The sequence below is a fragment of the Vanessa atalanta genome, chromosome 12, assembly GCF_905147765.1.
Source record: "Vanessa atalanta chromosome 12, ilVanAtal1.2, whole genome shotgun sequence".
NCBI classification, from domain to species: Eukaryota; Metazoa; Arthropoda; class Insecta; order Lepidoptera; family Nymphalidae; genus Vanessa; species Vanessa atalanta.
In genome coordinates this window covers 8,543,305-8,567,882 of record NC_061882.1, presented here as the reverse complement: position 1 = coordinate 8,567,882, position 24,578 = coordinate 8,543,305, and the positions used below count along the sequence as shown (strand labels likewise).

General features: G+C 32.4%; 1 protein-coding gene across 1 annotated transcript; it reads left to right on the top strand.

Moving 5' to 3' along the window:
- Positions 1 to 8,267: 8,267 nt before the first annotated feature.
- Positions 8,268 to 24,186, top strand: LOC125067792 (zinc finger protein basonuclin-2). Its single transcript, XM_047676559.1, has 2 exons — positions 8,268 to 8,362; positions 20,849 to 24,186. The coding sequence occupies exons 1-2, from the start codon at positions 8,354 to 8,356 to the stop codon at positions 24,035 to 24,037; spliced, it is 3,198 nt and encodes a 1,065-aa protein (XP_047532515.1). The 5' UTR covers positions 8,268 to 8,353; the 3' UTR covers positions 24,038 to 24,186.
- The last annotated feature ends 392 nt before the right edge of the window (positions 24,187 to 24,578 follow it).

Below are 24,578 nucleotides of genomic sequence, written 5' to 3'. Positions count from 1 at the left end.
CTTCGTAACACGCGTCATTTATGTCGATAAGGTCACAATTAACTATGAGATAAATTAACAATTGAATTGAACTGAACTATCAATTAAATAACACTTTTGGTAATGAATGCTGATTGCCTTAAGAGCTTTAAAGTTTCTCTGAGATAAGATAATAAATTTGTGGTACTTCATTCGTTTTGGCGGTAGGGTGTTGTGGAATACTTACAATAAAATCTTCTACCGTTGTGTTTTGGTTAGTGAGCCAGTGTTATAACAGGTACGAGACACATTGACATGTCTCTTGTAACCCCTGAACTCCTGGATGGCTGTGCAATTTATAAGGGAAAGCTTATACGTCTTATTGCTGATGTCAGTGATAATAATGTTTTCCTGGAGAATTTCTATTCAATCGGAAATTCAAAATGGAGACTAGATATCTTCGTAAGATATATTGTATCGCTCAAGTGTGCACGCGAACACATGTACACGCTTAGAATACGTCACGGCACATCCGAAACGATCGGAAACGCGCAGGCGCAGGTTAAACGGCTTTACGTGCTATCCGAGGCACGAAACTTTTGTATTCTTTCGTCTGATCACAGAACATTAGCTAAATTATCTATTCTATTATATATTTTATTAAACAAAAAAACAGATACTGTTCATTGTAAATATGTATTATTAATATATAGGTACATTTATAACACACAAAAGTATTACAAGTAAGTAGTTGGGTTAATATGGTAGGCTAACGTAATCTCAGCCATATTAATATGATAAAATGAACACCTCAACTTGGAATTAATAGTGCGATTCTTAGAATACATTTGGAAGGCCTACACATACGGCTGAATGACGCAATCGTCACATAATTTTTTAGGCAATCTAAAATTACTGTTGTAAGTGTATGCATTTATTCATCAGCGCTTATACACAAACAACAATTGTGTTAATCATCAACTTACTGAATATGTTTTAAAACAATTGAATATGGAAATGCATACAAAAGAACCGGTCAAGTGCAAGTATAATTCGCGCACTGCATGTCCTATAATCGCATGTATAGTATCGGCGTGTATCGGCAAAAGTTAATTTATTCTGGAATTATTCTTTTATTTATTATATAATTATAGTAACTCTGTCTGTTACCTCTTCACGATTAACCCGCTGAACTGGTTTAGATGATTTACTTGGTGGTAGGGCTTTTTGCAGCCTGGGTGGGTACCATCCACTCATCGGATATTTTGCCGCCAATTAGCAATACTTTATATTGTGTTCCGGTTTGAAGAGTGAGTGAGCCAGTGTAACTACAGGCATAAGAAATATAACATCGTAGTTCCCAAGGAAGGTGGCGCATTGGATAAGTAAGGGATGGTTAAAGTTTCGGCGGTGGTGACCACTTAACATCAGGTGGCCCATTTGCCGGTCCGCCTACCTATAACATAAAAAAAGATTAAATATGCTATGGTATGGAGATAGTTTGAGTAAGGAAAGGATATCGGCTACTTTCTTTAATTCACCCCTGAAGGGAGTTAGATAGGAGTAAGTTTTATTAGTTTAGATAATGGTTAATCTACACTAATTCACTTGTTGCTGTAGTGACTGACTTATAAGAATTATTCTGAGGTACCTACTAGGTTCGATCCCAGAGTCGAGCCGATAAAATAATAAATTTTAGGTTGTTTGTTAAATAACTAAATCTAACTCGGATAGTACGTAAAATCGTTTATCGTTCCAGTCGTGTCTGATTTGTAATTCCGTCAGATTCTGAGAGTGACACAGTTCTGCACTAAATCATGTCCTGCGTATTGTATGGTATACCTTGAGGACATATCATCAATTCTACTTAATATAGAACTTGCGTATTTTTTGTCACGTTGGACGAAGAACTTCAACCTTTACAGCTCGATAAAGTTGTAGTTGGCATACAATGTTGATATCAACTTAATTTGACACTTGACAGACGAGCATACAACAAATTGCATGAAGTTTACCATTTTTAGATACTCTAATTATTACCTGTCAACCCTGATTTGACGCACGCTACGGCTGGGCTTAGTTTAGTTGGGTAGTTTTGGTATTCGTAACAATAAATAATAGTAAGCCAAATAATATTGCTCTTAACTTAATATTTAATGGTGTATTGAACGCAAAAAAAAAACCTAAAATAAATCAACCGCAAATTTAATTACGCACATTCATTACAAGTTGACGTGAACAGGCGAGCCCTTAACGATTCCGTAAATAAAATTCGGAAGGCATCATCAAAGTCAAGGGAGGACAGTCTGAAAAACCTATTATTAAGTTTCACAATGCGAAACCGTAGCAACAAAAACACGCCTAATGAAGTCCGACCAGCGTTTTATTTCGTCCATAGTAATGTATCACATAATAAATTCTCGTCAGTCAAAACGATTAGTCCAAAAAACTGTCCCTTGGTAACTATAAAACAATAAACGTTCAATCAGACCAAATTAACCATTAACTGATAGAAGATAAAGGTCATTATTGCGTGTGGCGAACATTTATAAGGGGTCCGAGACGAACTGTCATAAGACAAGTTCGGTCACTTTTCGGCGATTCCAATTTTTTTTCTAAGTTCGTGTTTTTCTTTGGCGGCATGTTTATTGGAACCAAATGACACGACAGGTGACGCCGTTTTTTTTTCTTTTTCGCTTTATTACAATACACGGGCAGGAGAGAATCGTTATACATTTTATTGCGTGTCAGCTAGTATCGTGATGGGAATGATAGCGGGCCAATTTGCTGGGTTTTAGTTTTGAAAACAGATGTTGGAGATAAGGGTCTTAGTAGCCCTTTTTATTTTGATACTTGTTAAGTTTCAATAATATTAGACTGCAATACTCAACCAACCATCAATCTGGTAAGCGTTGTGAAACATTTTGATTCCGTTATAACTAAGTTATCTAAAATTAATCGCTTTTTAGGCCTGAATATTTCTTTTAAGTCTAGATTAAAAATGAACTCAAAATTAATTTTAAATTGTAGAGTTATCATAGGTACAGTCTAATTTGTCTTCTGAGAATCTATTTCATTCATCTATAAAGTTTTATTTATAAGAACAGGATATATTTTTTTAAACATAATTGATTGGTGGACAAACAAATAGGTTACCTGATGGCAAGTGGTCACCAAGTGTCACCAGTGGTCATAGACATTGGATGCGTTTTAAATATTAACCATTCCTTACAATACCAATACGCCTAGAACCTTGGGACCTTCGGTTAACTGTTAGCCTGTGTTGAAATTACACACACACACATCAATAAAGTTGGTTCGTTTGTTTTAGTTTATATGTAGTCCGACACTCTATCTAGAAATATAAAGTAAATACATAAGACACACAACCTACAAAACGTCTGTGGAAATATCATTATAAAAAGTTTCTAAGTGATTATTTACATGGACATCAGAGAACATCAGTCAAATCTTGAAACAATAGTAATCGCGGTCATAAATAACATGTCCCTAAATGCACGGGGTCCGCCCGCTACACAGCTATTAAAGTACCATTAGCCACCATCACTTGTGTTATGGTGAAAAATCAAATGCTGTAACTCTTTATACAAATTACGTGTTATTTCATATTATAATGTCATGACAATTTTTGAATTTCGAATGTAAACATAATTATTTATTTTCATAATTTGAATTTAAGTTAACGCTGTATTCTTTACTTCCATTGGAAGAAATAAAAAAATAAATTGACTATCATAGAGTATTTCAATCTAAGCTTAATAAATAATATAATTAAAAATATTAGTTATCTTGACTAAATTACTTTATGACACTCGTATCAATTACAAATCTGCTTCACAGTCGATTCTGTTGGAATAATATTTTTTAATCTAAACACCATTAATTAAACAGCTAAGACAAGATATTTAATATGCAATAATAATTAGTAAGTACATCTGGCCTTTGAAGATAACAAGTTCGATTCTCAGCCAAAGTTTAGGAACGATAGTTATCTATATTTATTGTTATTCTAAAGGACAGCGCCTATTACATATTTGCACATAATTGTATTCCACTAGATCCATTTCACGCTCCCGTCTCAACGTAGGTGGTCACAATGCAACAATGGCATAAAAGGATTTGTATTTAAAGTACACCGACCGTCCCTTACTCAAAGGGACAAAAGAAATGTCACCAAGTCATTGTCCTGTAATTTTGCGGTGGCGCTACCACATTGTAACGAAATTAGGTAAGAGTATTCGAGCGAAAAAAGTCATTTTTTGTCGTTTCGTACTCGGGTTCCGTCAAAGTCACCGTCACTATGGGTGTAACCAGATTAATCCAGGCTTAGAGTAAAAGAATTTCATAGAGCGTAAGAGAGTAAAGTTTTTTTTTTATTTACCGTTTATTTAGCCTGGCAATGATTTTTATTTTTAGTTAAATCAGTAATTAAATTTAAACCTCCAAATTAATAAAAATATCTATTAATATTTATAATCTTGCCATTCGACTCTACGTCATTAAAAATAAATAAATGTGTATTACAACTGCTTACACGAAGACATAATTAATTACCCATAATCAATCAACGAATAGCCCAGCTGATAAGTGATCACCTCCGCCTACAGTACCAATACTGAAAGCATATAAATCAAATTTTACTTATAAAGGTACCTCGCCAAACATAGGTCCAAGATGTACCCTGTGCCCGTAGGTAAATACTACTTGTTCGATTGTTGTTGTTGTTGTTGTTTATTCGAAACCAAAAAAAGCAATAGATACAAAAATGTTCCTGGTTCTGATTTAGCGGTAGAATAATTCTTAAATGGAGTGATACACACCCAGATGGGATTACATATCGACACCTATCGGTACAAGAAACATACGATTCTAATTATCTAAATTGATTAAATTATATCAGAAAAGATCTGAAAGTTGTACATTTGTTTTTATGTTTTTTTTTTAATTAAAAGACAAGAGAATCAAACTAATTACGTTTAAAAATCGAATGTACATATATAAAGTCTAGTATCCAGTTGCACAGATAAATAATGCAGACAATAAAACTAATAAAATCTATAACAGAATGTAATATTTTACAAATGCGAGCAGTTAATAGATTTATGTTACGATATTTCTTATAAATGACGCATATTTTAACGAACGGTAGCACTATAAATTAGGTAGTTACCTGCGGGTAGTAGAAGTAGGTACATACCTATTCATCATCAATATCTATTTTTATATATTCATCAATCGTCGGTCGATCAATCAATAAAATGATTATTGATAAGACTATTTAATTATTCTAATCAAAACTAGTTTTAAAATATTTTAATGTCTTAATTTTTTAAATATTATTGACCTTTTAAAAATACTTTTTTAATTAAGAACTAATCAAATTTATAATTTCATGTGTCTATTCTATGAATATATAGAAATAATTACAATAAGGTATTTCGATATTCGAGATGAACTACTACTCGTAATTATGCCCCTATTTATCTCTAAATATATTTAAGATTTGATATGACTTTTAGACGTTTTAATTGTATATATAATACCTACTTTTTAAAAACTTCTTTGTCATACGCGATAGAAAATATTTTTAAAAGGAGGTTTTACATCAACGTCTGAATCATTATACATTATTAATTTAAATGTGCATGTGTAAAATAATAAATACACCTACCACTGTAAAATACAAGTCTCTAAAACCCTAATCGACCCATAGGTATCACAGTTAGTTTGTTATCTACTTTCCCTTATAGAGTATGCCGAAGTAAGGGATTACAAATTAGAATTCCACTGATGCTTTGAATCTAAAGTACTTAATTCCTAAACTGTCGAACAGTTGTTCTAACTTTATCGTGCTATTTATAAATTGTAATGTAGTCTCTGTAAGTTGGTTAAAGTAAACATTACAATATTGATTAAAAACGGCAACAATTAAAGAAGGCGCTGCTTAAAACCAAATTTATATTAGCGGTATAAATTGTCTGCATCGTCATAGCTGGATATTAACAGACAACAAAAGAAAATAAATGACCATCGAAAACAATACAATATCACAAATATTAACGATATTTGTGGTGTCGTATTGTTTGTTGAAACGAAAGGAAGCTCATTCGGTTGGCTCTTTGCTGACTCCTTACTCATTTTTAGCTGAGACAAAAAAAAAATTGATAACAAAAATAAAATGAAGTTAGATATATAGAGGTGCCTTTAAATCAAAACATCGATATAGCAGGTTTTGCCATGTGATGAAATGTTAATTGGATCACTAGCACTATAGTCGTGACGTTTTTAGATTAAATACGAATAACATGCAGTAGATCTTTGTATAAGTACATTTATAGTACTGAGGATAATATGCCTTAATCGGAATATATGTTTTATAATTCAAAGTGGAAAATTAAAATCATGAAAATTGTGATATATGTCGTCGGACCTCGGATTCGGATTTGGAAGTGGTCACCATCGCCCATAGTCAATGGCGCTGTAAGAGATATTTATCACTCCTTTCATCGCCAACGCGCCACCAACCTTGGAAACTAAGGTGTTATGTCCCTTGTACCTGTAGTTACACTGGCTCACCCTTTAAACCGGAACCCAACAATACTGGATACTGCTGTTTGTCTATAGAATATCTGATCAGACGGCCTTGCACAAAGCTCTACCACCAAGTGAATTAGAAAAATAATTCTGTATTATTTTAAAGTATTCTTAAAAATAACTAGCCTTAAGATATATTAATGCTCATCGTAAATATAACGCAGACGAACACGTGTGCTAAACGCAAGTTTTCTTACCAAAGATACCAATTCATTAGCTAAACGTAACATAGTTTCTATGAATACGTTTTCCTTGTTCAATGTAGATCAATAAAAAACTAATACGGATACTAAGAGCATTCAGAAGTTGAATCGATTCATTTATCGTCCCCTACATACGTTTCAAGTGTCAATTGTTTTGATGGTTTACATAATCATTATAATGGATACGATAGAATACATAAAATTTCTGTCAAAATCCTTTAATTAAACCATTAAGGTAACCTATACAAATCTCACTGCTTTGTTGAGTTTTCTTTTCTTGAGATTTAGTGCATCATTCACTACGCGGTGTGGTGGCAATAAAACACAATTTAATATACATGCATATTTTCTCGGTGTTTTCCTTCACCGTAGAGTACGAACGTATTATTATTATATATTAAGCACGTGAAAACTTAGTGGTGCTCGCTCGGGTTTGAACCCGTTTTTTAATTACTACTTAATTAAAAGTTGAATTGTCGTAAACAGACGGACAAATGTACTTAAACAGCCGTCATAACTTTCTCGTCTACTAGCTTTAAATGACTTATACCTATATATATATATATATATATAGATATTATATACTTTATTATCATATGTTCATATGAGCGCACATTAACATACCAAAAACAATCGCAATTATTCGTGACTTAAATATCTTAACTCTATATTTTTTAACTATGTTAAGGAGATTCCTAACGTTGAAGCTGCAATACTGTATCCCTCCACTATTTCAGACAAACGCGCTTCTCCCTTTTACCAGAATGTAATTATGAAACGAGCTTTACGTTACAACCCGCCGACAACGTACAAAATGCTGAAAGTATTCGACAATAAAACGAGTATATTCAAAGGATGAACTTAAAACAGCCAGCAGCCGACACAACCCGCTATATTATCTAAAACATTCGCATTAGTATTACCGCGTCGCAAAATCCTCATCCGCGGCCCCGCGCCTCATCCGCCGGCTCCCTAAAAAGCTGGTGACACCTCCCTCCCACCCTGCACCCGTCCCGCTCGCACTCCCACACCTTCGCACCGAAAGCGACACAGCGCGACACAGGGTGTGCCGCCGAAGACGACAGAAGCGACATTAGCCGCACGCGCTAATATCACCTCTACCGTCCTAGTTTTAGAGCTAGTGCTCTATATTGTGCGACACATTAGAGGACAACTCGTCTACAAAACCGAAACGTCCGATCCACATTGAAATCCACGCAAAATTCACCGCTATTAACATAGTCGTAAGTAGGAAAACGTCGTGTTTATACTAGTGGCGCTGTAAAGACACAGTTTTTAAATGTCACGCAGTGTAGTCGTCTCTTTTCTTCGAGGTCCTGTCGCATCTGCCCGGCTCCTTTGGCATCCTTCAGCGTGCATGTTCCCCCGCACATCTTTCATCCCGCTCTTCACAGGCCAGTGGCCGGTCTCTCAGACTGTTAGACGGTCGTGTGTGCCGTGTACAGTCACGATATAATTCCGATTATATTTGTATCACGTACTACATGTTGGAGGATTAGATGTGAAATGTACTGTGTAGTGGAGTGTATGGTGTTTGTGAACTGAAAGAAGCATTCATGATTCAGGTCAGTTTATTTTTTTAATTAATTACGGATAAGAAAAGTGCGATTGATAAAAATTTAATTGAACTTCGATTCGTTTAAACCTTTGTTTGTAAATTGATAAGAAGTGATCTGCTTTATTTTTATTGCCTTCGGTTTTGGCGTTGCGTTTTCATTGTCGTCCTATTGTTTTAAACAAAAGAAGATAAAAGGATATGTTTCTTTTGTTATTGGATAACTAACAAATGGACAAAGTTTGAATAGTCACTTAACATTATTTGCCATATTTAATATAAGCTTCTATATAAAAAAATATATACATTTTAAATAGATTTAAAAATAGTTTAGATACTATTAAATTAAATTTAAAAAAATTCAGATAGATAAATTTGGAGGACTCTCGATTGCAAATCGCAATGATAAAGTACGTAGGTGTCATAATGGACTCTCAAATGTTGTTTTAATTAAAATTATTAATGAATGACTTCATTAACTGACGTTAATATTGCGAAAGTAATTAATCGCGATAATTGTTTCTGCATGTGCTATTGTAAAAGGACGTGTAGGCGGGTCTTTTGTATTTTTTTTTAATTTAATCTGTGCTTGTTTAATTTAAAAAATATATATTTTTGTAAATGCACAACGTATTCTGTTTAAAGAATAGAGATTTATTTTTCGACACGATTTACAATTAACTTTCTTTTTATTTAATTCATGACTTTTAGTTGTGCCATTTCAATTTATTTATTTATAATCTGTTTAGCACGATCGTTGACAGCATCAATGATTTTGGACGAGAGTAACCAATAATTCTAGCCAAGTTTTCATGGCATATTATGTTATCTGTATCAATCTGCATATATATACATATAAATTTATTAGTACATATTATTATAGTAGAACTTACAATCTATAACACTTTTTTGCCATAAGTGTCTCTTTAACAACGGTTTTTAAAAATCGAAATTGATTAGAACCAGACTTTTTGATTTCTTCTTTCACAACTCGTATAATCCTTTTAAGTTCTTAATAGTCTGTAATATCGTTTACATGTAGATATTTAGGTACTTATTTGTTACGATATCATATACAAAGGGGTTTCGGTGTTTCGCAGATTGAAATAAAACAGAACCCAATTGAGATTGAATTGTGAATTGTAAACAAATTGACGTTATATAAATCCGAGGCTCAGAGAACGCTCGTTATAGATGTTTTACAAGCTTTTATTTTTCTTCTCGCGTTATTATTGCAACTAGTTTTTTTATTATTATTTCAAAATGACCCCCTAGATTAAAACATTATTTTTAAAAAAGTTATTCATCATAGTAAATTTTAATGATAGTGCCTATATAATAACAAGCATGATATGCATATAATTGTATTTAACTAATACAACTTTGTATTTTTAATTTTGGAAACGAGTAACTACTGAGTTGTTGCCGGTTCTTCTCGTTAGACTCTGCATTTCGAATCGTTGGTAACTTTACTTAATAATGTCTGTAAAATGACGATTTATAAGTGCTTGTAAAAGCCTATTTAAATAATGTGTTTTGGTTTTGAACAGATCGGTTGTTGCGCTAACAATAATATGTTCTACAATATTTCTTCGGTATATCGTACTCATTGTTTTGTAATGTAAGAAATGTATGAAAAATTTAGGTTCCCGATTATCAGCTGAAGTCATTAAGTATGAATTGGTTTTTCATGTCACAGGAAAATGTTACAGAAACCGAATTCCGAATTCCTGTTCCCATATTCATGTTCAAAAATATTATTGCGAGCTATAACATCAATTAATAAATAATTATCATCTTTAAACTAATATCTTGTAGAGTTCACGGAAAAACATTTCCAAGCTTTCGTCGAAACTCATGAAAACTTTTCATGATGATTTTGAGCAAGATATGTATTATAAAGGCAAATATAGCAAGATAATAACTCAGTAAAGCCTAGCCTAGATATTACGAATATATTTTCGTGTGAGGTTCAGTCCGGTGTTTTTAATGCTACGTGCGTGTCATCGTTGTTTTAAAATTAGTTATTGTTTGATATAAAACATATGTTTAATATTCTTTATATCAGCTTAATTTATATTTGTTTCATTAAAACCAAAGAAAGAAAAAACTTTGGTAACAATAAATTGAGTCATATAAATGGTAGGTATAATTTCGACGAATTGTATTCAAATATTGAACCATTAAGAAACAATTAAAAATACATATATGACACAATGTATTACAAATTTATAGACAGTCCAAATTTTTACGTTTTTATGTGTATTAAAAGTTCTTTAACTATTTATATAATAGCTATGTTTGAGTTTATAACACTATGCAGCGCCGTGGTTCTAATATGGATATACGAATGCGTAAGCCCGAACATTTTAGCTTCAAGTTTTTTATTCAAATTTCCAAATAGAATACGAAAAGTGACTTCATAGACATACTTAAATCGTATGTCAAAAACTCTCTATAATAATTTAATATCTTCGTTACGTCTTTGATTTATTATTATTGCAAAAGTATATTAGATATTCAAGTAATTTTATTAGGATGCGGAAAAGCGAGACATCCCAAGAGTGTCGTGATCCACTGCGAGCCGCCGGCTCTTCGCCTTTCATTACAACAAACCTTTACATATCTTAACACTTTATAACTATGACATGAAAATATTACAAATACAAATTGAAAAATCCTCAACTTTGGTCATTCTTTTTAGAAATGAATTTTATCTTAAAATTTAAATAATATCGTTCATACAAATATAAATAATTCATAAAAGTTCAATATTTTTAAAGTTAAATCATTTCATATACTTACTTACACTTATTGCCATCATAGTATCTCGGAGTTTTACATATATACGAAATATGAATATATTATTATATATTCGATTATATTGTTCGAGTATATCGTTGTAATCGCTCTATGCTATGTTCTCTGATTTAAAATAATTGTTATTTTCCTACTAAAATTACTATCATTCTAAGGGCCTCAAAACCGAGCTAGCTTAGGTACTTCTACATATTTACATCGTCAAAATATCAGTTATTAGAATTTTTTGTTTTTACGCGCTTAGACGAGTATCATTTCGTCTATCAATTGCTGCATTTAAGGTGATTTTAACCGTCTAAGCAGACATAATAATGAAATTGAAGCAACAAAATTTTTAATTTCCATATTTATGAAGTACATTGCAAACTCATATCATCTAAACAAGCGCTTTCCATTTTAGACTACATCAGTATGTACCTACTCATCATCAGGTATACTTATCTACAATAACAAAAACTAAACTATTACCAAATAGGTTGTTTGCCTATCTTCACAGTTTTCATAAAAATAGAGTTTTATCTACACCAAGGTACAGGCTTATTGAAATAAATCGATGCTCGTCAGAAACGCATAGTTTCCGCGGCGCTCCATTAGACAAATTATTTTTCCCTTGCTCCAAGAGCCGGGCTTACTTTATTATATACGAAGCTTGTTAAACCTTTTGCTGATAGCCTTTGGATTTTGACGCAATGTTAAAACTTATATAAATATGGCGCAAAATAGAAATTTATAATTGAAAATAAGATTAACTAACACTTGTCACTGTTGTCGAATAATATCGTAAAAAAATATTTATGTTTTTTTTTATTTAAAAAAAAAAACAAATAATTTTACAATCTAAAAATAAGGTTAAGGCTACGACTTCGATATTTATATAAGGCTTATGTTTTCCATAACTAATTTTAACATGTTTTTTATAATCTTAGATACACACAGCGCCATCTCTTGAAAGTTGCTCCAACTAAAAAAAGCTCTACATTTTCGTGTCTTCGAATACCAACCACAATTTAAATATTTATCAATATTGATGGTCATAATATATTGTAATTATCGTATAGAACCTAAGTTTAATTTAATCTGTTCCACGTCGAACAACTTTCTACCCTCACATTTTTGAAATCAATGATAAATCCAAGCAGGTACAGAACAAGTAAAACGCATTTGTTGCAATGTATCAATATTATCGAGCTAACAAATAATAGCCGTAACTAATTCCTTTATTTATACCCCCAGTGACACTAACAACGCCTACTGATTCTATCATAAACTATACTAGGTATATATATTTCGTAACGCGGCTTGAGCTAAGTGTGAGCTATAAATTATAAATAAGCAGTATACATGTTATAAATAATGAATAGACTAGTTAATGCCTGCGGCTTCGACTGGTTTCCGATATGGAATCGTTGAACGATGTTTGATGAACCGGTTCCATATTTAAGCTTCAGTAGTTGAAATGTAAAACTCTGTATTTGATTATATTTATAATAGTATAAAACGAAGCCGATCGCGTGTCACTGTTCAGTCTGAGCGGGCTTTTGGTATTCATTTCGAATACTTCGTCTTTCTTTCGTAAATGTTTGATGACAAATCGTAGATACATTTAGGTATGTCACTTTATATATTTTGGTATTTTATATAAATTCGTCCTTTAATACAGAATTTACCGTCGAAGCTCGAAGATTTACTGTTTTTTTTTTATTTGAAAATTGCAACGCTTCTTCTAGTTTTTACTATATTAATATACGCGTTTACTTAAAAATAAATAAATACACATACTTTAGAATGGGCAAGATAACTAAAATTGTCATTTTTGACACTTGATAATATTACGGTTGAAATAGATGTCTATAAACATCTATAAGCACTAATCCCTTTAATGTCATTACTAAATATTTATAAAGATTAAAAAAAAAACATCAACCCGACTTATGAAGTAACAAAAAATGCAAAGGTGTTGAAGATTTTTAAGCATTTTAAGCCATCCCGTCACTCTCAAGCTCTCATCATTATTATTCAATAAGATACTTTGAAAGTACTTATTTAAAATTATATTCGTTATTATTAATTTACGTTGTTTATACAAAGTAATTTTTAGTAGTATGGTTATTATTTGGGCTTGGCTTTGACTACAGTCAGTTTTGTAGTACATGAAGCCTTTTAATAAAACCTCATAGTTATTCATATTTTAGTACATTTTAGTGATTTCTGTTGATTAAAAATGGTTGTAAGAGTTCTTTAGTGATGTATATCTTGATTTTGGTGTTGTAAAAAATATCGAACCAAACTAGTGACTCATGGACACTAAGGAGAACGATCGTATTTTGTTATATCGACAAAGTACGTACGAAACAAAAATTATATTCTTAAAATGTAATCCAGTGGATAGAATATTTCAACTACCGAACCCAGACAAGCACCGATAATTTGTGTTTATCATCTTGTTATATACGTAGAAGGAAACCATGTGAGGAAACCATATTTCAGGTGATACTCGGTCACCAGTACAAGCTCCTACCTCGCATTGTTGAAGCGTAATAAATCTCCAAAACCATTCACCATGATATGTTTTAATTGCTTTTTTTTGGTTACTATCCAGGTATTGCAAATAATTACCTATAAGAATTTTTGTCTGTATGTACACGCGTTCTTAGATTGTTCACGGTTCACATCGAAACATAATTTATCTAAGCATTTGATAATACCTACGTGCCCTTTTAGTTTAGATTATATGTTGGGAACTTATTATAGATATATAATTCAAAAGCAGATAACAATTACGCCTTAGGTCGTTTTGGAATTTGTCTGAGAAACTTACCAATACTTATTAATATAATTTATTTTATTCGCGATCGACGACCACACATGTACCTACTATGACATACATGTATTTGTTATAATATACAGGGCTACAAAATATGAAATGTTATAATATATATATAATACTAGAAATTGATAATTATGTCTATTGCGTACCGACAACAAAAAAAAATTGCAAAATAGTTTTATTCATTGCCTAACATGGAAACAGCTGTTTCCTATGTTTAAAATTTGAATAATTAAATTAATTATTAATATTACTTAAGTTTATTATAAAAATTATCACAATTATAATATAGAAATCGATTCGAAATAAATATTCATAATTATTACAATATTCAAGTCCTGAGTCACAATTAACTATTAAGCGTTATAAATTGTTGTCGTGAGACGAAATTTTAATTACTTGTTGAATTATTAGGTGTGAATTGCGAGGCGTGAGGCTTAGAGACCGAGATAGGTCAAGTGACACGCAGAACAAATACATTTCAAATATCACAGGTTCAAATCGGAGTTAGAGTAATTGTAATTAATGTTATGTAGGATTCATTATAATGTACATACTTGGAAATCAAGATTAGTCTTGAAGACATATCTTAGTGAGGTCGCTTTGCTTATATATAGTAGAAGTATATAAATATATATATATATATATATATTTAGAAGTAGTACAGCGAGTTTCTTTATTAAACAATGAATTTTGTTAAATTCTTATACAGTTATAATATTCTTTATGAGACTGTAACGTAACTTATAAATATTGTCGAAACAATATTAGTAACATATTTGAACATTAATAAATTACTATTAACTATTGTATTATATTATTTAAGACACACGATATAAAAATACCTATGAATATGTTAGCCATAACTGGGGAAGATATTTTCTCTATATAAATTATGTCGTGTTAACTAACACGTAGACTTGTTTAAACAAATGAATAAATAGGCGAATAATAATAAAAAAGTAAAAGTGACAGTGGCTTCTAAATACCCCACCACTGGGCTAAGGTTTCCCTTTAAGGGGAAGGTATGGAGCTTATTCCATCAATGTGAGTTGGTGGTTACTCATGTGGCAGAATTTCATCGACATTATATACATACATGTTTCCTCACGATGTTTTCCTTCGCCGCCGATGTCGAGATGATTAAGCGGTGCTTGCCTGGGTTGTAACCCGCAATCATAATGGTAAGACGCACACGTTCTAACCACTATGCTATATCGGTTCTTATGTAATATTTAAAATATGTATATAAATATTCTTAGCCTGCCTTCTTATAATATATAACGAACAATATACACCAAAATGTAAATAGCCTAATATATGCATTTCATTTGTTGATAACAAAAGCAGCAGTTCTGTTTTTTAAATTTAAGGCCATGGTAAGTCAATACTTATAACTTAATTCCTCGTACCATCAACGCCTGTAATTACACTGACTAACTCATGTTGTAACACAACAATATTGAATTAGGTAGATGTTGCACAAAGCCTTAAAACACCTGAATCGCTGTGATAAATCGTGATGATTACAGACTGAAAATGATTTAATCATTGTTACAGTTATTATTAATAAGGCAGTTATTAATAACAAATCAAATACAAGATAACTTTTATTCAAGCTCGTACAAATACTTCACATTATGTGAAATGTAGATTATACTTACAACTAATAGATACTCTTTTTGACCAGTAGAAAATAGCTACATGGAGCTCGGTCTAGATAACTGGTAATGAAAAATAAGTAATTATACAAAAATCTCGGTATTACCCAAACACAAAACAAGCAAGGTTCCTTCAGTCTTGCAAAAGTTTTTGCGAAATGGTCTAAAGATGGCAAAGGTTATTCAACCGGATCCATTGTCTGTTATCAGTAACAACCCTTATTGTTGGCAGCGTGCCATACTTATCTATGTGTCTCACATACGGTCTATTTCAAAGTCGGCACCCTTTACGAAAAGCCGACATTGTGTAAATTGTATGGGTGTAATAAATTCGCACAAAAAACAACAGCATTTTCAACTCAACGTTTGTTTCGTTGTTATCTGAACTTTCAAGGAACTCTTTGAAATGTTTTGCAATTTGTGACGTATTTCTAAGCGAAATGTTGAATAATCTATAACCCGCACAAAAATATTAAGAATTTTTTTTAATAAAAATCACTTTTATCTTTAATTATACAATACAATATTTTAAAAATAGTAATAATAGCAACTTACTTCAAACCGCAATATGTAAATTTTCCATCACCATATGTTAAAAATGTATAGGGAAGACTAAATGTTATGAAAATTTTAATAACCTACCTTCCAAATAATGGATGTATACAGTATAAAATAGAAGTTTCATCTCAGAAATTATATTTAAGAAAATATAAATAAGTAGTTCAATATCCTTTAAAATTTGTTAAACTTTAATATAGATACTTATAATTGTATAATATAATTGCAAGGGACCAATTCAGCATCGATCATCATCTTATTAATTTAAATAACTATTAAAGATACTAAATATGCCTATACCTCTACCGCTAAGTTCTTATTTATACTACTTACAATTACCTACTACAGCAAATGAATATAACTTAAATACTTGATCTTAAATTTACACTTAAATCACGTGTGACGATATTATTATTAGTCCGGGTCATACCAATTCTTATCAGTAGTTGTACCTTAGACAGGTAGACGGCTATTGTTATCAGGTAGAAGTCAGGGGTCAACCCTACCCCTCCATCGGTGGCGTCTGATCTCCGGGTGTCACAGGATTAGTTGGTCATGTCACAGTCGGCTTAGCTTTTAATCTGGACGTACGTTTCGCAATATTTAGTGATATAATATTTGCGTTAAGTGTGAGTGTTGAGTTTTGAGTTAGCAAAATGAGTGATGATATTGACGATAATTTGAGTAAGTTAAGTCAGTTCGTGAAGCGTTGGTGGGAAGATGATTACCAGAAGGTTTGTTTAGTTTATATTAGAATAAGTACTTCAGTTTGTATACTGTAAATGTCCTAGGTATATATTATTACGGTATGTAGGCATATAGGTACCTATAACATCAATATTTATAGTTTTTATATAGTTTAAAAATGATCTAAATTAATGGTTTCGAATTGATTCAATATAATACGTCCCCTCGTTTGGTCTAAACCCAACTTGTCGTGGGTTAGTTGTTGATCCAGGTGTTGGATACTTTTTATTTTAGGATAAAAAGTATCATATATGCTTTTACAGAGAATAATCTATAGCTTTGCCAAATTTCATTTCAATTTCAAGATCAACTAACGTACATCAATCTCTTCAAACTTGGAGTCTGTGCCTAGTATGTATTTATGTTTTGTTAATATTACAGTAAAAAAACTTCTTCAATGTGATTTTTACATAATATAACGTAATTATGAGTAATTAAAATAAAAACTAATATTAAAATCCGAATAAAATAAAGTCATATAAGATAAATCACTGCACAATGTAGGTACAATTCGAAATTCGAAAATACAAATATATACTGAAAATTGTTCTGAACCTGCAACTATTTATGTAAAACTAAATCAAAACTAAAACAGATTACAACCGAAGTTACACGCCGTACCTACTTATCCAATACCCAAACATCTTAAGGACACTAACTAAAGTCAAATCGATATTTGACCTCTGCTCGTAATCCAATTATTATTAATACCCATAAACGCTACGAGGCGCCTTAAGCCCAGATTAAGATAAGCTCTCCATACTTGTCCACGGTATATCATTACGCGTATTAACTTAAACGACCGCGGAGATAATTTTATATAGAATCTAAATTGTATCAAAAAGTTATAATGGGACGGGATGATATGCCGTGTCGTTGTAATGATAGACCATACTTACATAGGATATGTTTATATGTTGAGAGACATTTACGGCTGCATCCGGTTTATCTAATAAGCTAAATAAATATCTAAGTGCGGCGCTAAGCCTTATTATATTAATCTGAGCGACAAATATAAAAATAAACAAAGTGGTTCGACATTGTTCTTGAATTTTTAAGCCAATATCTTATAACGAACTAGAGTTTTCAAGATGAAAAACAAAAGTAAGAACTCAATATAAGAATGTATTCAGAATATTTAACATTACTCAGATAGTGGGTCAGCATATTTTGCATTTTAAAATAATGTAACATATTATAAAAATAATTAACTATTATGTTTTGGAATCCAGGCTTTGTAATGTCGAATGAAAAAAATAAGCAAGTTTTTTGTTCTCTGTATTTGCTCATTTGATTCATTCATGGCGATAGTAATATGTTAATCATATTAATAAACAGCGCCCACCCACGCCATCATGTCGTTGTTGAACGAACGACAAATATTGATAAACTGTCCCTGATTTCGACATTACCTCGAATTAATGTAGATATTTTTCGAACGAATGAAAGTGAATGGCTTAGAGATATTTTATTTTTTCAACATTAAAGAATCTTAGAGTAAAAGTATTAACAAAATTATATTAAAAAAAAATTAATTATCAGTTCTCTCGCATTTTTCGTTCTTATTATGGAAATCTATAAAAGTTATCGATATGATATAAACAGCAATTTTATATAGGTACCTAGGTTTCTTCTAGGTTTATACAACGTACAAGCACACCTTAATTTCCGAACAATTATATTCTAGTAATGATTAGTAATAGAGGAATTATCCTACATAGCCGTCGTAGTATTTATCTAGTTACGGCCCCCACTAATTATATGATAGGTATAGACTCCATAACTTATACTTATGTCACTAGATTGGTAATTGTTATTTGAAATAGGAACCTATAAGAAAATTTTAGTATAAATCATTTATTTTTCAATTTAGATATAAAATTTTTTGCTCTACAGACTGAATTTAAGTCATGCATCAATTCAAAAAAATAAATATATTCATTTATAAACAGCCAAGCTTTGTTCTTATTTAAAATTTTTCCGTATAATTCTTTGTTTTTTTTTTTTAATTTAGCTCATAAGTAGACATCGTTTCTAAAAATTAGTATAATGTAAAGTAAAATAAAAAAATTAAACGTTGCGTGATGACCGGTTGATTGGTGCGTAGTTTAAATGTCCCATAAAAACAGAGCAAGCCAATCTCGTCGTTTTCTTCTCCCATCATAAAATTCCCAATGACTTATATTCAAAGATTATTAAGAAAAAAGGTAAAACAGTGCGCTTCAAAGTATGGAACCTGTTTACTCACTGCACGTATCATACACTGAACAATATGGCATGTCACGACAGCGAGCCAAAAGCGATCATCGCGAAATGACCATATAAAAAAACGAGGCCGTCGTCAAAGTAAAATATACCTTAAAACATTGAATTATAGCTTAATATAATTTGATGTAAGTTATGAAAAATCCTGTGAAATATGTCCGCTTGTCCATTGCTCTGACGGTAGGCGTGGGTCAAATACGAGGCATATTTAATACTGCGTTGTTTTTATTTAAAAATGGTATTTAATAGTACGTATTAAGGTTTAAATATAGTTTGTTGTTTATTTGGTCGGTCAATCACCTCGGCTTACCATCGCGACTTTAGTCACTTTTTGTTTTGTTTTGCTTACTACGTGTGGGAATTTTAATACATACGCTAAACTTATTTACCGCTGTAAATACTACGTTGATATTGTAAACGGACACAGCGCAATCATCAGACAACTGCCCCAAATCGTTTATCTTAACAACGACATCGAAATCACAAAAAATGAAATTTTAATCTTTACAAAAATCATGAAATTACTTTAAAACCGCCCTCAATTACATTCGAACACGAAACGTATACTTTACTTAAACGACACTTTATTATCCTGCATTTATCCGTTTTGTGGCATTAGAAAATAATTCACGGAGACTTTTTTTTTAGTGTGGATTATACGAAATTGCCGACGCGCCGGCGCGGCAAATGACAATATAATTTTCCCCAGAAATGTATAATGATATGGCCGCCCCATCGCTTACACGAGTTACACGGTATAATCGAGTGACAAACGATTTTTAAAACGATAATCAACTCTTTTTACACACGGAAAGGCCTGAAGCGACATTTTGCTTAAACAAAGCTTAATTTTGTTTTTATATTCATTTATGTAATACAGTTTTTTAAAACCTCATAAATGACTTTCAATGTATATTAAATATATAGGTAATATTACATAATAACCCTCAAGTGCTTTAACAGAAAAATGACTGAGTACCTAATTTTAGAAGTATTGTTGTAAATACATTGTATTTTCTTAAAGTTATCATATTGTTGACTATCATTAACATTATATTTTGAAAGTTAATTTTGACAATAATAGCCAAATTAAACTCAGCTTAAGGAGTGGCTATATTAACTGAAACTCGAGTTTGACAACGTGAACCGGCCCCGAATACTTACCAAATGAATAGTAATTTAGTTTTCGGATTAAATCGTTCCGAACACGCGACAGAAACCACTTTTCTATTCTCGAGTCGACTCGAAACCGTCATTTTACACAATTTTACCCAATTGCTCTCCGTTCTCGGAATTAATTCGATATTAGTCTTTGAAAACGCAAGGTGTGGTTTTGTGTCGACCCGATAGTTAGTTTGAAGATACATTAGAACAACCTGTCTTTAAAATAGCTCTAGACTGTATCTCATATGAATAGGCGGATACGTTGAAATTAATTTAATCGAATCGAGCTTCGCGTTATTTATAAGGCTATGATTTTAACTGATTTAGCATAAGTATGATACAAACATCACTCGTTAAATATATTATGCAATAATCCAAGCTTTTGGATTTCGTTTTGTGATTATTTTTGATTGCTTAGCACCTTTATTAATAAAATTTCTTATAATTGTTACAGGAAACGCAATCGGGCAGCGCGGAAAGATGGAGTGGATGTGGTCCAGAGCACAACCTGGCACTCCAACAAATTCTCAAACTACAGGAGGCCAGAGCTCTTCACAAAACTTCTCTTCTACCGATCTACAAGAAAAACGGTCTTCCATCACCTCCGAAAGTCAGCCACGAGTACGAACAAATCAAAGATAAAAATATGGAAAACAACGAGGAACTAAAAGCGATCGATCAATTAAAACTCGAAGCTGAATTTAAAAGGCTCATGGAGAGTTCAGGCAAAGATGTCAGAAATGATGAATCTTTCAAATATTTTCAACATATTATGGACGCTAAAAACAGTTTTGATTATTTAAAAGCTGCGCAGGAGAAAGAAGCTAGAAATCATTACTTTAATAAGGATTTGAGTGTTAAGACAGAAAAACTATCACCGAACTATAACCGATATTCACCTGAACAAACGCACTCACCGCAAAGAACCTCATCTGCGGAAGCTTCTCCAAATCATAGTGTCCATCTATCTACCTCATCTAGTCCTCTCTCAACTACTAGTCCTGTTAATTCATCACCCTTAAATTATTTACAAAATATGCAACCCTTCGATTTTAGAAAACACAAAATCAGCGAAAATCATACTAAAGATGAAAATAGAAAACGTGGTTATGATATGACTTCAGCAGAGAAAGCGGCTATGGATGCGATGCGAAATCAATTTTTTAATTTCCAGTTACCAAACAATATGCCTATTCCTCCTATTTCTTTACCTTCTTCATTTTCACATCCTGCAGCAATGGTTGCTGCTTTAAGCCAAAATCCAATGGGGTTGGCATCATTACAAGCACTCCTTCCACAAATATCAGGTAAGCCTTCAGAAGCAACAGATAATAGAATGAACAATGCCTTGAGTAAGACAAGATCTGAAAGCTTACGAAGTGAAGATGACAATGTTCTTAACTTAAGTAAAGATGCTTATGTGGAAGCTGCACAAAAAACAAGAGACATGATGTTGGGTAAATGCATAAGCCCACCGAAGAGACAGTGGGGTGCATCTCAGATGCCATTAAATTTAGGCACACATTTTATAAATCCCGCTACCGGTAAGAAACGAGTTCAATGCAACGTGTGCCTTAAAACTTTTTGTGATAAAGGTGCTTTAAAAATTCATTTTTCGGCGGTACATCTAAGGGAAATGCACAAATGCACAGTTGAAGGTTGTAGTATGATGTTTAGTTCTAGAAGGTCAAGGAACAGACACAGTGCCAACCCAAACCCAAAATTACATTCGCCTCATTTAAGAAGGAAGATCTCACCACACGATGGAAGAAGTGCTCAGTCACATCCTGTATTAATTCCACCACCTGGTGCAGGCTTGAATATGCCACCAGTAATAAGTTCTATGCATCCATTTGGATCATACCCACTGCTAAATCCATCACAAAACATGAGATCATACGCTTCAAACATACCCTTAGATTATAAAAATGGCCTTAATTTCTCACCTACAATTGATCAGGGTCATCATTTACGACGTGAATCTAGTTCCGTAGAAAATAAAGATCATGAAGGACAAGGGGACTCTGATGAAGATGATGGAATTGTTGTTGTTGCTGGTGACGATGACGATGACGATAATGATCAGGTCGAGACTAGTGATTACTATTCCAATCTCAATAAGTCAACTGGGTCTGCAGATGAATCAGAAACAGAATATGACCAAAGAAGTGTAAGTGATAATAATGAAAATTCAGACACTGTTAAAGACGTTGCAAGTCCTGAAGTAATAAAACGGAAACGTAAAAATCTTAATCCTACTAGACTTAAAAATAATTATGTAATTGACAGCAATGATTTTGAAAACAAGAACGACGATCAAAACCAAGACGAAGACAGAGCTTTAAATTTGAAAAGAGTCAAGTGTGAGGAAACAGACGTTGATAGTAGTAAATATTCGGTTCCTTATGAGAAAGTTGAAAATCTTAAGATAAAACAAGAACCTCAACCAATAAAACAAGAGGCAAATGAGATAAATTATTGTGCCCAAGATTTACGAGTTAAGGAAGAACCCACGGATAAATTGGAAACTAACAAATCAAATGAAATATTTAACCAGAGCAGTGACCACTTTTCTTCTGAAAATTCTTTAAAAAGACTAGAAAGCTTATCGAAAGGCGACTTTCCCCACACTCCAAAGAAAGTTGAAACACACCATTCATCGGGTCCTTATAATCCAAGTGTAAACGAAGGTATTGATTATTCTGATAGATCTCCTTCGTCATCAGTTTCAAGCTATGAATACGCATCAGATGACAACCAAGGCCAAATCTATGGCCACTTTGATAATGGCTTTTTTATAGTAACTACAGATGTTCCCGTAGATATGGACAATCCTCTTAAATGTAAAGTTTGTGATAAGTTTTTTCAAAACATGTATATTTTAAAGACACATTACCAAAATGCACATTTAAAAGTGATGTACAAATGTAACACCGATGGTTGTAGAGCAGCTTTCAATACTCGTCGCAGCAGGGATCGTCACAGTGCAAACACTAACTTGCATAGGCGAATACTAGTTGAAGACTTGAGAATATATAACGATCTGCGTTTGTTAGATAAAATAAAAGAACAAATAGAGCAGATTTCAAAACTGAACGAAGACGAACGAGCCGTTCCTTATATCGAGTCACAAAAGTATTACCGTGCCAGAGATAGTGAAAAATTAAAAAGTCATTTAGGGCAAATGCCTTTCAGTGCTCCATATCCACCACTACCTTTGCCAGAATCCTATTTAAACGGACGTGACATGTTTAGTCAGCATCCTTTCCTATTTACTCCGTTTGGTATGCTCCCAAATTTTCCTCCTTTACCATTCGGATTTCTGCCACCTAGTCTTAATAGTTTTGGTTGTCAAAACCAAAATTACTCACCGCCTTTGACTCAAAAAGTCAACTACTGCGTAGAAGATGAGGCACCAAGACCAAACAAAGATGGTTTCTATTCGTGCCGAGGTTGTAGGGAGTGTTTCAAGGACTTGTCTAGTCTGAAGATGCATTGTGAAAGTGTTCATGTACAATTATTGCATCGGTGTTCAGTTAGTGGATGCAACGCTGCATTCTTCTCAAGGACTAAGAGAAATATTCATAGCGAGGCACATGTTAATCGACGCCAAAATGGCAGGGTCCAAACGAGTCTATCGTGACCCCACTTCTCGTAACCAGTGTTTACAGACTGTTAATTACAGATTATCCAGTGCATTTGTGATTTCATTTAGATTTAGTAATAGTACTTATAAATAGTATAGTTATCTGTATACCCAGTACCTTCAAATTCTCAACCCATTATGCAACAGTGGAGGGGTACCTGGTGTAAACTATTCAATAATACGTAATTTGTAATTTCGTTTAAATAGCTTTGTATATATTTGAAAAATTATATCTTTGAACTTTAATTCATTATGTATTTAGCGTATTTCAAATATTAATAATGTTAATTGTAATTAATTGGTATTAATAACTTGTTAAAAAAACAACATTCCATAGTAATAATGTGCAATATAACTGTATATAATAGCGTAATGATGTACAAAATTATGGCAGAATTTTAAGTAGAGATCTTTTTCATTTTAAATGTAAAAATATTGTATAGATACATAACATGAACTTTTGGCATTTACAAAAAATTTGTTGACGTGACGTCAATTATATATAGCGTCATATATTATTTCATAAATTAAATTTAAA